This window comes from Notamacropus eugenii, chromosome 4 (assembly GCF_028372415.1).
Source record: "Notamacropus eugenii isolate mMacEug1 chromosome 4, mMacEug1.pri_v2, whole genome shotgun sequence".
NCBI lineage: Eukaryota > Metazoa > Chordata > Mammalia > Diprotodontia > Macropodidae > Notamacropus > Notamacropus eugenii.
Genome location: NC_092875.1, coordinates 39,156,680 through 39,173,043, shown reverse-complemented (window position 1 = coordinate 39,173,043; position 16,364 = coordinate 39,156,680). Strand labels below are relative to the sequence as shown.

The following is a 16,364-nucleotide window of genomic DNA, read 5'->3' as shown; positions in this document are numbered from 1 at the left end:
TCTCTCATCCAAATATGATGTCCAAAGATTCCAAAGCCTCAGAGACTTACCAGTTGGGTGACCCTGAGAAAGCCATTTAATCAAAGATTGCCTCAGTTTCCTCAACTGTAAAAGGGGGACGATGATAACACCTACCTCGCAGGATTGTTGTGAGGATCAAATGAGATACTTGGAAAGCATTTAGTACAGGCCCTGGTGTATAGATGGTGCTTAATAAATGCCTGTTTCTTTTTTATCAAGGAGAGACAACATGCATATACAGAATGTGAACAAGATGATTTCAGGAGGAGGGGGCAAGCAGCTGTGAAGGGGAGCAGAAAAGGCCTCACAGAGAAGCTGGCACCTGACATGCCACTGAGGAAGTCAGGGATTCTCATGATGGGAAAACTCCCTCTACCAAACCAGACCAGCACCTTCTCTGTAAGTTGGGGAGTCTCTAGGGCATCCCCTAGAGTGTTCAGTGTCTAGAGTCTATGGGGCCAGGAGGTCAGAGACAGGACTCGCACCTCAGCCTCCCTGGCTCAGCCCCTCCAGGAGACATCCCTGGGCACGAAGACGTTACCTGATTTCTGTGACATCGGATTTGTCCAGCTTTTGCAGCTCCAGTTTGGCTGCTTCTAAGATGGGCATGGCTTCCTCCAGGGCTGTCTCGGCCTCTGCTTTTTCCACAGCAATGATCTTATTCTGTTCCTCTATCTCCATGGCCTTCTCTTCGGCGAGTTTCTTCTTCTCCTCAGCTACAGAACAAGGTAGGAAAGTGTCATGGCCCAACTTAGGCAAACACACAGGAGTGGCTTGGTTTTATTTGATTAATGCCCTTTTCAGACATCCTTTCTGGGCTCACCATGAACAGCCTCACCAGGAGGAGCCCTGAGATCTCGGACCCCAGTGTTCATGGGCCTCCTCTGGTTCTCTCCTCTTTCCTTTCTTCTGTCCCACCAACTTCCCTACACCTCTCTCTATTTGGATGCTTGGCCCTCTGGAACAGTTCCTTCCATGCTGAGGCTATCCCAGGGAAATCATCTCTTCTACTTGCTGGTTTATTTAAATTCTCCACTCTCACACTGGCCTCATTTTCCTATACCCATCTTTCTTGCTACTGCTTTCCCATCAGATTTAGTTTTATCATCATTATAAAGCATTTAATACTGAATTTGGAGTCAGAAATTCCACCTCGGACACCTCCTAGCTAAGTGATCTGGGGAAGTTGCTTAAATTCTCTTGGTCTTAGTCTCTGTGAAATAAGAGGGGAGGATTCATGGCTTTTAAAGTCCCTTTCCAGCTCTAAATCTATGCTTCTATGACCATAAGGGAGAAGGCAGGCTGAGAACATTAGAGATCAGAGGAGGAAACAAAGTATGTTGTCCTTTGGGTGGGTGAACTACACACTTTTGGGGCAGAAAGAGGAAAAAGACAAGGATTTCAAGATTTCATGGCATGGTATCATTATATAGCTGTGACGGGGATTTCAGTTGTCCAGACATATACCAGTGCCCTCCATCTGTCAGAAGGAGAGCAGCTAATCATTTCTCAAATGGCATTCATGCCATTTGAGAACAGAATGATCGGAGGCATGAAGGGATGTCATGTGGAAAGTGGAAGAGACTCTTCCTTGGAGGACAGAATCATGAACAACGGGTGGAAACAGCAAAGAAGCACATTTTGGCTCCATATCAGAAAAAAAAAACTTCCTAACAACAAGAGTTTTCAGAAGCAGGACGGAGCCTTGGGTGGAGGAGGTTCTGAGTACTCATCAGGGCGGGCTACAGAGGGGTTATTTTCCAGGAGAGGGAAGAGCAGATGGCCTCTGAGGCCCCTCCAACCCTGAGATCCTGTTACCTCATAAGATGGGTAGTACAAGTGTCCTTACTGGCATTTTACAGATAGGGAAACTGAGGCTCAGAAAGGTGATTTGCCCAAATCTACTGACCAAAAGATTAGCAACAAAACAAAAAACTCTCAACAACAAAACTGGCCTTCTTTCCACTATCCCACACACCTTCACAAGCAAAGGCAGGAAGGAGGAAATGTCTGGGGCACATCCAGAAGACAGTGTGTTGACCAGTTTGGTGAAGGCTGAACAACTGTAAAGAGATCTGGTAAGAAAGAAGGAAGGAGCAGTCAACTGCAGAGAGCCCAAGGAGGAACTTGGCCACCCGAAGGAAGAGCTGCTGCAGTTAATGCTGTCGTTAACAATGAAGGGGTTCACATGGAGAGGGGTTGATGAGCACAAAGTACAGCTTTAGGAAGATCAGTATGGAATCCAGAAGCCAGCGAGGAACATATGGAGTTCAGCTAAGTGACCAGAACCTAGATGGTGTTGTCCGTTGGGGCTAAAGAAGGGATGGAACTCAAAAGCGTCTGAGGGAGTCAGTCAAAAAACATTGACTAAGCACCTACTATGCACCCACCTGGATGCTCCTCTGGACTTCATCATGGTCTCCAGAGACTTCTGTTCCCACAAGATCACATCGACTCCAAAACTCACAACCTCCTCAGTATATACTGACCTTGGGGACCCTCTCTGCCTCTGATTGGAGAGGATGGATGATGGACGCTAGGGACCGCCAAGATCCTTCACTTAAGGAGGAAGCCCAGGATAAACATCTCATCATTTTCCAGTCAGCTGTAGGACTTCCTCATGTCCCTTAATCAGATCCCTTCACTCTCCTCCCTTCCCCACCTCTTCTGCTTCTTTAAATGTGTTATCTCCTCCCTTTGACTAGGAGCTCCTTGAAGGCAGGGACTTTCTTTTGCCTTTCTTTGTATTCTCAGCAAATAGCGCAATGACTGGAACATAGAAGATGCTTCATAAATGTTTATTAAACGAGCTACATATGAGAGGGATGGCACTGGAATTAAGAAGATCAGGAAAGGAAGAAGATGGGATTTTAGCTGGGGCTTGATGGAATCAAGGGAAGTCAAGAGACAGGGATGAGTAATGAGACAATGCCAGGCCTGGAGGACAGTCAATGAAAATGCCTGGGAGTTGGGAGCTATCTTATGTAAGGAACATCAAGGAAGCCAGTGTCACTAGAACATAGAATACATGGGGATGAATAAGGTATAAGGAGACTGGACAATTGGCAAGAGATGAGCTTAAGAAGGGCTTTGAAAGAAAACAGAATTTTTATTTGATCCTTGAGGAAACAGGGAACTGTTAAAATTTATTGAATTGTAGGGTGACAGTCAGACCTGTGCTTTTTGTTGTTGTTCAGTCATGCCTGACTCTTTGTATCCCCATGGACCACAACACACCAGGTCCCTCTATCCTCCATTATCTCCTGGAGTCTGTCCAAGCTCATGTTCGTTGCTTCTATGACACTATCCATCCATCTCATGCTCCACCATCCCCTTTTCTTTTGCCTTCAATCTTTCCCAACATCAGAGTCTTTTCCAATAGGTCCCATCTTCTCATTATGTGGCCAAAGTACTTAAGCTTCAATTTCAGTATTTAACTTTCCAAGTGAATAGTCTGAATTAATTTCTCTAAGTATTGACTGATTTGATCTCCTTGTTGTCCAAGAGAGTCTCATAAGTTTTCTCCAGAACCACATTTCAAAAGCATTGATTCTGTGGCTCTCCAGCTTTCCTTATTGCCCAATTCTCATAGTCATAAATTACTACTTGGAAAAACAAAAACTCTTTGTGGACTTTTGTCAGCAAGGCGATGTCTCTGCTTTTTAGTATACTGTCCAGATTTACCACAGCTTTCCTTCTAAGGAACAAGTATCTTTTAATTTCATGGTTGCAGTCACTATTGGCAGTGATCTTTGAGTCCAAGAATATAAAATCTGACACTGCTTCCATTTCTTCTCCCTCTATTTGCCAGGAAGTGATGGGACCAGTTGCCAAGATCTTAGTTTTTTATGTTAAGCTTCAACACAGCTTTTACTCTCTGCTCTTTCACCTTCACCAAGAGGTTTCTTAATTCTTCGTTTTCTGTCATTAGAGTGGTATCATCTGCATATCTGAGATCATTGATATTTCTCCCAGCAACCTTAATTCCAACTTTTGATTCATCCAACCTGTCACTTTGCATGATGTGTTCTGCATATAAGCTAAATAAATAAGGTGACAATATACAGAATAGTACTTCTTTTCCAAACTTAAACCAATTGATTGTTTCATGTTCAGTTCTAACCATTACTTCTTGACCTGCATACAAGTTCCTCAGGAAACAAGTAAGATGATCTGGTTCTCCCAACTCTTTGACAACTTGCCACATTTTGTTTTGATCCACGCAATCAGAGGCTTTACTGTAGTCAATGAAGCAGAATTAGATTTTCTAGAACTCCCTTGCTTTCTCCATAATTCAGTGAATATTGGCAATTTGGTCTCTAGCTCCTCTGCTTCTTTGAAAACCAGCCTATTTTTCTGTTAATTTTCAGTTCACAAACTGCTGAAGTCTGTTTGCAGAATGAATACAGTGGATAGAGTGCCAGACACAGAGTCAGAAGACCTAAATTCAAATCTGACTTCAGACATTTACTGAATGTGTGACCCCAGGCAAGTCACTTAACCCTGTTTACTTCAGTTTCTTCATCTGTAAAATGAGCTGGATAGGGAAATGGCAAACCACTCCAGTACCTTTGCCAAGAAAACCCCAAAAGGGGTCACAAAGAGTCAGACATGACTGAAAATGGTTCAACAACATGAGTTTGCAGAATCTTAAGCATAATCTTGCTGATATGAAATGAGCTCAATGTTCAGTAACTTGAACATTCCTTGGCATTGCCCTTCTTTAAGACTGGGATATAAACTTATTTTTTTCAATCCAGCAGCCACTGTTGTGTTTTCCAAATTTGCTGGCATATTGAGTGCAGCACCTTAACAGCATCATCTTTAAGGATTTAAAATAGCTCAGCTGGAATCCCATTACCTCCACCAGGTATTGCTAGCAATGCTTCCTCGTGCCCCCTTGCCTTCCTTCTTCAGGATGTCTGGCTCTAGATTGGTGACCACACCATCTCTGTTATGGGTGATGTCAAGATCTTTCTTGTATAGTTCTTCCATGTATTCCACCTCTTCTTAACCTCTTCTGCTTCTGGTAAATCTCTACCCTCTTTTGTCTTTTATCATGCTCATATTTACATGAAACATTACCTTGATATTTTTAATTTTCTTGAAGAGATCTTATCTTTCCCATTTACTATTTTCTTCTATTTCTTTGCATTGCTCATTTAAGAAAATCTTCTTATCTCTCCTTTCTATTCTCTGGATTTCCACATTCATTTAGGTCTGTCTTTCCCTTTCACATTTTCCTTTTGCTTTCCTTCTTTCCTCAACTATTTGTAAAGCCTCATCAGACCACCATTTTGCTTTGTTGCCCTTCCTTTTCTTTGGAATGTTTTTTTGTTGCTGCCTCCTGCACGATATTGCAAATCTCTGTCCATAGTTCTTCAGGCACACTATCTACCAGATCTGATCCCTTAAATCTGTTCACCAATTCCACTTCATATTTGTATGTGGTGTTATTTAGTTCTTACATGGTAAGTTGCCCTCGTTTCTTCAATTTAAGTCTGAATTTTGCAATATGAAGCTCATGATTGGAGCCACAGTCAACCCAAGTCTTGTTTTAAATGACTGTATAGAGCTTCTCCACCTTTGGCTGCAAAGCATATAATCAATTTTATTTCAATATTGACTATCTGGTGTTGTACATGTGTAGAGTCACCTTTTTGGTTGTTGAAAAGAATGTTTGCTCTGACCAACAAGTTATCTTGTCATAACTATTAGTCTCTGCCCTGCTTCATTATGTTCCAAGGCCATACTTGCCTGTTATTCCAATTATCTTTTGATTTCCTGCTGAATGTGACATCTCTTTTTGGTGTTATTTCTAGAAGATGTAGGTCTTCAGAGTACTGATCAACTTTGGTGTCTTTGGCATCAGTGTTTGGAGCACAAACTTGTATTACTGTGATGTTGAATGGTTTGCCCTGGATTCAAACAGATCTCATTCTGTCATTTTAGAGACTGTGTCCCAGTACTGTTTTTCTTACCTTTTATTAAATATAGGTCTACTCCATTTCTTCTGAGGATTCTTGTCCATAGTTGCATATGTAGTGATCCCCTGAATTAAATTCACCCAGTCTCATCTATTCAAGTTCACTGACTACCAAGACGTCAGTATTGAATCCTTCCACCTCCTGCTTGACCATATCCAGTTTATCTTGGTTCATAGATCTTCCATTCCAAGTTCCTATGCAATATTGATCTCTACAGTATCAGACTTTCCTCTTGCCACCAGGTGCATCCACAGCAGGGATTCCTTTGAACCCTGGGCCCAGCTGCTTCTTTCTCTCTGGAACTACTTGTAGTTGTCCTCCACTATTCCCCCAATAGTGTGTTGGACACCTTCAGACCTGAGGGGCTCATCTTCCAGTGTCATATCTTTCATCATTTCAATACTATTAGTGGAATTTTCTTGACAAAGATGCTTGGAATGATTCACATTTCCTTCTCCAGAAGCTCACCTTTTGTCAGAACTCTCCATTATGACCGATTCATCTTGGGGCACCCTGCACAGCATAGGTCATACTGCTTTAGGAAGATCAGTTTTACAGCTGATTGAACAATGGACTCAAGTGTCTTGTTGACTTGACTTGACTATCAAAGGACGGGCATTGAAAGGCACATACAAAGACAAAAAGGAGAAGCCAATGTGCCCAAGCTGATAAAAAAGATCTGCATGACTAGATGGAAGAAACACTTTGGATGAATGATCAGAAATCAAGCTGGTAAGATCATGCAATGGGCAGGAGTAGGAGGGGGAGGTAGCCAATGATGGCAATTCTTCCCATGTGGGCAGTAGAATAATGTGTTAATCAAAGAGGAGCTTCTATAAGACAGTAAAATCATGAGAACAGCTTCTGAGAACAATAATTTCAGAAAGAATGTAGCATAAAATAGACAGGAGAGAGAAGAAACTGAGGACAGGACGAGCATTGAGTGAGGTCACTGTCATGATAAGCAAAGCCAGAGGAGGCCATGATGATCTGGACTGAAACTGTGAACAAGAAATCTGCAGGTGACAGAAAGACCAGGTAAGAGGTCAGGGTCAAGGATAGAGATCTGGGGGCCACTGACATATAGATGCAAACCAAGTGTTGACAGTTGGTCAACCTATGACTCTGTACAAAGGAGGGGACAGAGAGGTAGAGAGGATTTAGCAAAGGAGACAAACTAAGTGCTCAAACAAGGAAGAAGGAAAAAGTAATCCCAAAATCAACAGGTGAAAAAAGTTCTTCTGGGAGGGCAGGAACTTCAGCCTAGATCAAATCCTTGCTCAGTGCCTAGTAGAGTCTCCAATTTTGACTTGCCCAACCATGGCCCAGCAGAAAGCACACTGCATCTGAAGGAAAATACACATTCAAGTTCTGCCACTTTTTACTAAGCTGTGTGACCTCTTGAGCAAGGCTCAAGGGCCTTGGACCAGATGACCTCTCTGGTTTCGTTTTTCCCTAGATTAATTCATTCACTCAAAGAGGGAGCAGAGGACCAACCAAAGGTGCCCTTGCACGATGGCGCCCTGGTTGGCTACCTACCCACTTGCTCTGCCTGCCTGCCCGCCAAGGCCTTTTACTTGCCTATGGCCGTATTTGTTGAGATCTCTTCCAGCAAAGCCTCGCAGGCAGCTGACTTCTCCGCAAGGACGATCTTCTGCTCCGCTAGCTTCACATTCAGCTCGTCTAGTTGAAGGGTGGCTTCTTTCAGTTTATCCAGTCCTCCTTCCAGACGCTTGCACTGTGCTGAGTGGAACACAATTCAAATGTTCACCAAAAGGAAAATTTAAAACAAAGTTCAAAGGACTTCACTTAAATGACCTCACTCTGATTTTCCTAATCACAGCAGGGGAGTCGTTGTCTACCAGCTGATGATTGTGGAAACATACCATATGCCATGCCGCCCACATCAGCATCCAGGGGCCCCAGTGCTATTGGCCAGTCTGACTGTTCTGATTCTGGATTAAAAAAAGTCAAGGGCCAATATGCACCATTTAGAAAGCAAAATACCAGCTGTGACTGGTAATATTTTTAACATCATAATATCTAAGGCATAATGTAAACTGAGTACACCAACAGCTCTTTCCAGGAATCAAACTTGAAAATAAAAGGTTGACAATATTCTTCTCAAATAGCAGCAGAGGAGAAATTCTCCTGAAAACAGATCTTTGGTGGAGTCAGCCTGCTCTGGAAAGCTCTACCCTTTTTAAAAAACTTCTATTTAAGGTGGAATCGACTTTTCAGTAACTTTTTTAAAAAGTTGGTTGGTTACTGGTTTTACTCATCACTAAAGAGGGTTCAGTCATGGGCATGAGGCAAGGGGTGAAATGATTATGCCATCAAGACAAGAAAGGACATCAGTTAAAGTGTCTTTCCTAAGCACGTTCATTTCCATATATACATCTTACCTATGTTGAATTGAGTTTTTTCATCTAGTAACTTGGAATAGGTACTGATAAAATCAAGGTAATTCTTGGGAGTAACATAGTTGCTTCGCCTCAGTTTTTGGAGAAATTTTTTGCTGTACTCGCCAACAGACTCATGGACCAGAACAATGTGTCCCACCACGTCTTCTGTGTAATCAGATGGGATCATTGAGTTCTCCCCTAAAGCAGAAGAAAGGAAATGTGAGCGGAATCTCCTGTAGAATCTGTGTATGATGTTCTCTTTCTGATAAAACTGGGCTACAATGTTGAGAGAAGCTGAGTGGCACAGTGGATAGAATGCCAGGTTTGGAGTCAGGAAGACCTAAGTTCAAATCTGGCTCAGACACTACCTGTGTAACCCTGGACAAATCACTTAACCCTGTTAAGTTGGCCTGTTGGTCTCAGTTTCCTCATCTGTCAAATGAGGTGGAAGAGGAAATGGCAAATCACTGCAGTATCTTTGACAAGAAAATTTCAAATGGGGTCACAAAGAGTCAGACAGGAATTGAACAACAGTTATGATTTTTAGGCTGGAGCATAGAAGGTGGCAATTGTATCTCCCTACAATGAAGGAAATCTGTCTTCCCAGAGGTAAAAGAGTTTAATACCATCAAGTATAATTCAAACTTTATATATAAAGGGACCAGAGACCTAAAATATCACTCCCTGAAAAAATAAATAAAACTTTAAAGGGCTCTAGATGGTATCCTGACATAAGGATGGTTCTAAATCTTCCTTCAGTGTTAAGCTTTAGACTGAAAGAGAAAGTTGCTAATAATGAAGGTTCTCCCAATATGGGACAGCATGCCTAAGAACACACAGCAGGTCCCCTCTCACAGGGGATAAAAAAGTTATCGATAAAATTATTTTTAAAAATAATACATTTGTACTGGAAATCAAGGGGATGCCCATCACTTGGGGAATGGCTAAATAAATTATAGTATATGAATGTAATGGAATACTATTGCACTATAAGAAATGATGAACAAGAAGACTTCAGAGAGGCCTGGAAAGACTTATATGATCTGATGCCGAGCGGAAGGAGCAGAACCAGGAGAACTTTGCGCACAGCAACGACCACAGTGTGCGAGGAATTTTTCTGGTAGACTTAGAACTTCATTGCAATGCAAGGAGTTAAAAAATTCCTAACGATCTTTTAAGGCAAAATGCCTTCCACATCCAGAGAAAGAACTATGGAATTCAATCACAGAATGTAGCAGATCATTTTCTTTTGTATTACGTTTTGGTTTGTTATATGATTTCTCCCATTCATTATAATTCTTCTCTACAACATGACTATGGTGAAAATGTATTTAATAGGAATGCATGTGTAGAACCTACATAAAATTGTATGCCGTCTCGAGGAGGGAGGGGGAAGATGGGGGGGTAAGGAAGGGGAAGGAGGGAAAGAAAAAATCTAGGTTATATGGTAGTGATTGTGGAACACTGAAAATAAATAAATAAATAAAATGATGATACATTCGCCTAGTGTCTTAGAAATCTAATTGGCTTTAAAATAAAAAGATGGAGGGGAAAAGCTGCCTATTATGTATTAAACTCACCAATAAAAATACACAGACAAACACAAGCATTAATAAGTGTAATCAAAAATGTACACCTGTCATTTGCAGTTTATATGTCAATAGATTTGGACACTCTTGAAATGGCCACTCCCCTCTAGTGATGCCAATTGCCACCCAACCACACCCCCTCATGTATCACCATTTTTTTATCATGACTTCTCATGAGTCCTCCTACAGGGTCTGGCCCATGTGCAGTACTCAGGCAGCCCCTCTCCTATTCAACCCTTTTCCTATCTGGAATTACCAGATTTGAGGTATAAGTTTCTAACACTTCTTGGGTATAATGTGAGTAATGTACTCACCCCCACTTACACCGACTACACATCTCTTCATTGGCCTTTGGGGTCAGTCGCAATATTGATGTCTCAAAGACTGTGTTGTTCCATGGCTGTAAACAGCAGGCTTACATTTTGAAATACAAACCTCCATCAAAGTTGTGCATGTTTTTATTGGTAATCACTTTAACAAAATTAATTTAAAAAATAAACTGAAATAAAGTTAGACTACATGATCTTTCAAGGTATCTCACCTCCAAGTCCCATGATTTCCTTACCAACAAAGAGAATTATTGCCAAATGCAATATCCAACTTGTCTCTGGTGGCATTGAGTCCCCTTGTATTTCCATCAATGCTTTTGGCCTCCTAATTTTTGCCCTATTCCACATTATGTTTTACTTGTGAGCTAAACTGCTTCAAGTCATTCTGGAAAACGGCTACAGAAATCATAGTACAGCACAGCAGGCAGAGAACTGGACGTGGGACCAGAAAGCCTTGGGCTCAAATACCAGTGTTGAGCCTTCTCAATGAGACCATGGACAAGTCACCTAACTGCTATGACTTTCCTGATATGTGTGATGCAGGTGACAGTAACAAAGGGTAGATATTGTAAGGTACTTTGTAAACTGCAAATATCTGTCAGTCAGTAAGCATTTATTAAGCTCCTATTATGTGCCAGGCACTGGGATAAGTACTATATAAGTGTTAGTTATAGTTATTATCATCACTAAATAAATCTTCATTGTCATTCAGTCATTTTCAGTCATGTCCAATGCTTCATGACCCCATTTTGGAGTTTTCTTGTAGACACTGGAGCAGCTTGTCATTTCCCTTTCTAGTTCATTCTACAGATGAGGAAACCAAGGCAAACAAGGTGAAGTGACTTGCCATAGCTAGTCAGTGTCTGAGGCCAGATTTGGTCACAGGAAGTTGAGTCTTCCTGGCTAAAATCCCAGTGCTCTATCCACTGTGACACTACCTGCCATAAATCAATAACTCAGCTCCTTATTATACTAAAAAAAATCACTGGCTAGGAATTCAAAGTTAGAACAAATAACAAATTATCTTATGGCATGCTAAAACTTTAATTTCATTATAACACTTACCTAAAAATGACTGGGCAACAGCAAATAAGGCTTGAGGTGGCCATGGCAAGTACCAGTCAATGCCTGTATTATTTACCAGACCTAAAATAAAAAGTGGATATTGTAAAGATCATTATGCTTCAATAACATTGGCATTTCCACCACCTTTATTGACCAGTGAGTTAATAACCAATTGAAATACACCAGAGGAAAATTCCATTATTCAAAGGACTTGTAGTTTCCACCACACTGTTAAAAGAAACATGAGCAGGCCAGCCAAACTACTGGCACCATCTCCTCCTCAGACCCTGGTGGAAGAGAGGAACTGGAGGCCAAGAGCCCCAGGAAGAGCAGGGCTGGCCACAGACCCTGCTCCCAGCCAGTCTGCCCACCCCAACCCCAACCCACACCCAAATGCCATGCAAGGAAGCAATTGTGGTGGGCATGCAACCAAGCAACTGACTCTGCGGGTGCCTCCTCAACAGCCATGGTTACTGAAGACTCAGAAAAGAATGTCCTCACCACCCAAGTCTTCACCACAATAACTCAATTTCAAAAATGGATATAGTTTTATCAATTGAAATGATACTGATGACGTGTTTGTATGTCAGCCTTCTCTCTTCTCTATACCAGTCTTGTAGCTGAGCCTATAGATATACACACACATACATATATATATATATTAGTGTGTGTATACTCATGTATGCATGTATATATGCATGTATATATGTGTGTGTGTGTGCATGTGTGGATAGATAGATAGATAGATAGATAGATAGATAGATAGATAGATAGATGGATGCATGGATGCATGGATAGAGGGATAGACAGACAAATCAATAGTCTCCCCTATTAGAATGTAGGTGGCTCAAATCTGACCTCAGACATTCACTAGCTGTGTGACTCTGGGCAAATCCCTTAACCTCTGTTTGCCTTAATCCACTGGAGAAGAAGATGGCCAAGCATTCCAGTATCTCTGCCAAGAAAAGCTCAAGCACAGCATGGTCCCCAGGGTCATGACACAACTGAGTGACTGTCAGAATGTGAGCTCCTGGAGGTTGGTGACTGTATGGTCATTCTGGTTGTATTCCCAGCACATAGTTCATTACTTTGCACTAAGAATTAATGCTCAGTCAAGGTCTTTTCATTCATTCAATCAATTAATCTCATACAGAAGTAACAGCAAAATTAGGATCCATTAACTAATTTTTTACTTTGAAAAGGAGTATACAAGAAGGTAATATATATTATCACAAGTCAGAGCAGCAAATAAGCAGGAATAAAACCAAATTTCGATCTGCAGAAAAAAAAAAGAATTCTGGGACAGTCCCATTATTCAGAGGAAAGTTTGTATTTAGTGCTTACATTATTTTAATTATTTCTTAAATTTTTCTGATTTGCATCAGACTGAGGAAGTTGCCTTGCCTCCAATGCTCATACCCTGGCAACAAGGAAACTTAATTGGTTCGACCAAGTGAATTGTACCTGGAAAATTTCGACACCGTGTTCTCAGCAAATCACCAACTGGAGACATGCCAAGAACAATGTGAAGGTTATTTGCACTCTTATTGACAAAATATTGCCAGACACTCTCTTTAGCCAATCCTGCACCAGCTTTAGCAGCTTCTTGTCCAATCTGACTTAGAATAGAGTCTTTTTCATCATCTGGAAAAAGTGCTGGCACAATTCCTGGAAAACAATGAAACGCATTTTTTGGAAATGTCTATAGTATAGAGTTGTCCAATTCAATACTGCATAAAATATACTGTATTCCTTTAAAAAATTTAAATAAAAGACTAAATACATAGATGGAAGACAAATTTTCAGGGGATACACCAACAAAACTTAAGAATTAAAATGGATTAATATTTGAAAAAATATAAAATACCAATAAGAAAGAGAATTTCAATAATTCAATCTCAGAGAGATTTAACAAGAAATAAAGGAATTCCCAAAGAAAAATATCAATACCAGATGGATTTGCAAGTATAATCTATCAAAATTCTAAGAATAATTAGTTCCAATATTATATAAACTGTTTGAGAAAATAGGAAGAGATCCTAACAACTCTTTCTTTGAAATAAATATGTTGCTCATACCTAAACCAGGAAGAGCTAAATTAGAGAAAGAGAAGGATAGACAAACATCACAAATAAACTTCAGTGCAAAAATTGAATGTTAGCAAAAAGGTTATAGAACATATTAAAAACATTATATACTATGGCCATATTGGATTTATACCCAGAATGTAAGGCTGGTCCTTATATTATTTTAAATATAATAGACTACATTGATAAAAAATATGGCAGACTACATTAACACAAACAATAAAAATCATATGATATAAATAATGCAGAAAACTTTTTGATAAAACCCACCTCTTTGTGTTAAAAAAAAAAAAACATTAAAGAGAAGAGGATTAAATGAGCTTTTCCTTAATATGGTAAACAGCATCTATCTAAAACCAAGATCAAGTATTATCTATAATGGAGTAACACTAGAGGCATTCCAATAAAATCAGAGTAAAGCAGGTCACTACTGTGACTTGCAAATGTTCTAGAAATGCTAGCTATCACAATAAGATAAGAAAAAGAAATTCAAGGAATAAGCAGAGTGTCACTTTTTGCAGATGGCATGATGGTTTACTGAGGGAATCTTAAAGAATTAACTAAAAAATTAAAGAAAAGACTTTAAAAAGGGTGAGATTTGAGTCAGATCTCAAAAGATAGGTAGGATTTTTATCAGAAGAATCAGTTGATCATTTATTAAGTGCCTACTATGTGCCAGGTATTATGCTAGGTGCTGAAGATGCAAATACAGAGAATGAAACAATGTCTACCCTTGGATAGATTACTTTCTAATGAAGAAGAAGAGGAATAGCTTTTCAAAGTGAAGGGAAAGGTCCAGGTAAAGGTGTGGAAGTAGGAGTTAGCATGTGACAATAGATGGCTAGGTTGGGGGGGAGGCAAATTGGCAGATGAGGCCAGGATGCAAGGAAGCTGGATTACGGGTTTTTAACTAGAGTCATATTTAAAACAGGTAGTAGAATGTGGTGGACAAAGAACTAACCTTGTAGTCCTGAAGATCCAGGTTTATGGCTGTATACCATGGGCAAGTGTTGGTGCCCTCTGGCATATTTTCTAATACTATAAATTACACAAGACGTGGAGGAAATGTTCGCATTGTTGGGAGGAATGGAAATTCTTGACAGCAATGCTATTTTAGGTCCAGACTCCTCCTTCCCCCAAATCTAAAAACTTTGAGAAGGGCACAGGCTCTGGGGTTGGAAGTCTTGTGTATGAATCCAATCTCTATCACTTTCTATGTGTGAGACCATGTGAGAGCAGTACAATGAATTCCTGTGGGCTTCAGTATATATATATCTCCAACACAAAGAAGTTGGACCACTTAGCTTTTAAGTTCTAGATCTACAATACTGTGCTCCTAGCATGGGCCACACAGAAAATGCTACCTTTGGAGGGTGAAGCCAAGATGAGAGAGTAGGACGGACCTGCAGAACCTCTCCCCCCATAGCCCATAAAATACCTGTAAAAAAAATGGCTCAACAAATTCTATAGCAGTGGAAGCTACAAAATGGAGGACTGAAACAGATTTCCAGCCCAAGACAGCCTGGAAGGCTGACAGGAAAGGTCTATTGCACCAGGCTGAGAGCAGAGCACAGCCCAGCCTGGGCCACATGGCATGGGCAGGACTGGAGCAGGCTTCCAAGTGCTGAGTCAGGGGTATCTGCTGTGGTTCCCAGATTTCTCAATTCAGAAATGCCAAAGACAGCTTCAGAGGTCAGTAAGAAAGCTCTTTCACCTGGGTGAGAAGGGAGCAAGGTCTAACCCCAGCCCTGGCCCCAGGGAAGAAGCAGTCACTGTGGCAGCAGAGTCCACTTTTGGAGCCCTTGATCTAAAGACCCTGGGGAAATCAAGTGGCTGAACTGGGTCTCAGTCCTGAGTGGAGGCCCTGGGATGAGTAGGAGCAGTGGCATGGTGGAGCTGGTGGTAGCAGTGGAGAGGGAGTCCTATTTACAGATCTTGAGCAGAAAAGAGTGCTTGTGGTTGCTCACAGACAAGAGTACAGGCCAGGAGAGGACTAAACTCCTCTCCTTTGATTGTGCCACCTTGGAGGAACTGAGAACTTACAGGTTCCTAGAGATATCTCAGAGAATAGCTGCACAAAACCTCTGAAGCCAAAGGTAGTATACCCTCCACTTTTGGAAAAAGGACTCAAAAGTCAAGTAATTGGCAGGGAAAATGCCCAAAAAGGGGAGGAAATAAGACTATAGAAGGTTACTTTCTTGGTGAAAAGGTATTTTCGGATGAGGAAGAACAAAGCATGCCATCAGAGAAGATATAAAAGTCAAGGCTTCGACATCCAAAACCTCCAAAAAAAAATATGCAATGATCTCAAGCCATGGAAGAGCTCAAAAAGGATTTTGAAAATCAAGTAAGAGAGGTGGAGGAAAAATTGGGAAGAGAAATGAGAGAGATGCAAGAAAATCATAAAAAGTAAGTCAACAGCTTGCTAAAGGAGACCCCAAAAATGCTGAAGAAAATAACACCTTTAAAAATAGATTAACCCAAATGGCAAAAGAGGTTCAAAAAGCCAATGAGGAGAAGAATGCTTTAAAAAGCAAAATTAGCCAAATGGAAAAGGAGGTTCAAAAGCTCACTGAAGAAAATAGTTCTTTAAAAATTAGAATGGAGCAGATGGAAGCTAATGACTTTGTGAGAAATCAAGAAATTATAAAACAAAACCAAAAGAATTAAAAAATAGAAGACAATGTGAAATATCTCATTGGAAAAACAACTGACCTGGAAAATAGATCCAAAAGAGATAATTTTAAAATTATTAGTCTATTTGAAAACCATGATCAAAAAAAGAGCCTAGACAGACTGGAGAAAGGGGTGGATGGGGTGCATGCTGTCCTAGGGTGGGAGGTGGGGAGAGATGGGAAGAAAATTTTGAATTCAAATTCTT

The 16,364-nt window shown here is 40.8% G+C and overlaps 1 protein-coding gene across 1 annotated transcript in view; it reads right to left on the bottom strand.

Moving 5' to 3' along the window:
• Positions 1-16,364, bottom strand: part of DNAH10 (dynein axonemal heavy chain 10) — a 152,837-nt gene that overhangs the window by 27,351 nt on the left and 109,122 nt on the right. Inside the window, exons 53-57 of the mRNA XM_072600672.1 lie at positions 12,861-13,064; positions 11,397-11,477; positions 8,414-8,611; positions 7,590-7,751; positions 563-737 (exon numbers count right to left, since the gene is read on the bottom strand). Coding sequence (XP_072456773.1) covers positions 563-737; positions 7,590-7,751; positions 8,414-8,611; positions 11,397-11,477; positions 12,861-13,064 — 820 coding nt within the window. The remainder of the gene's footprint in view (positions 1-562; positions 738-7,589; positions 7,752-8,413; positions 8,612-11,396; positions 11,478-12,860; positions 13,065-16,364) is intronic.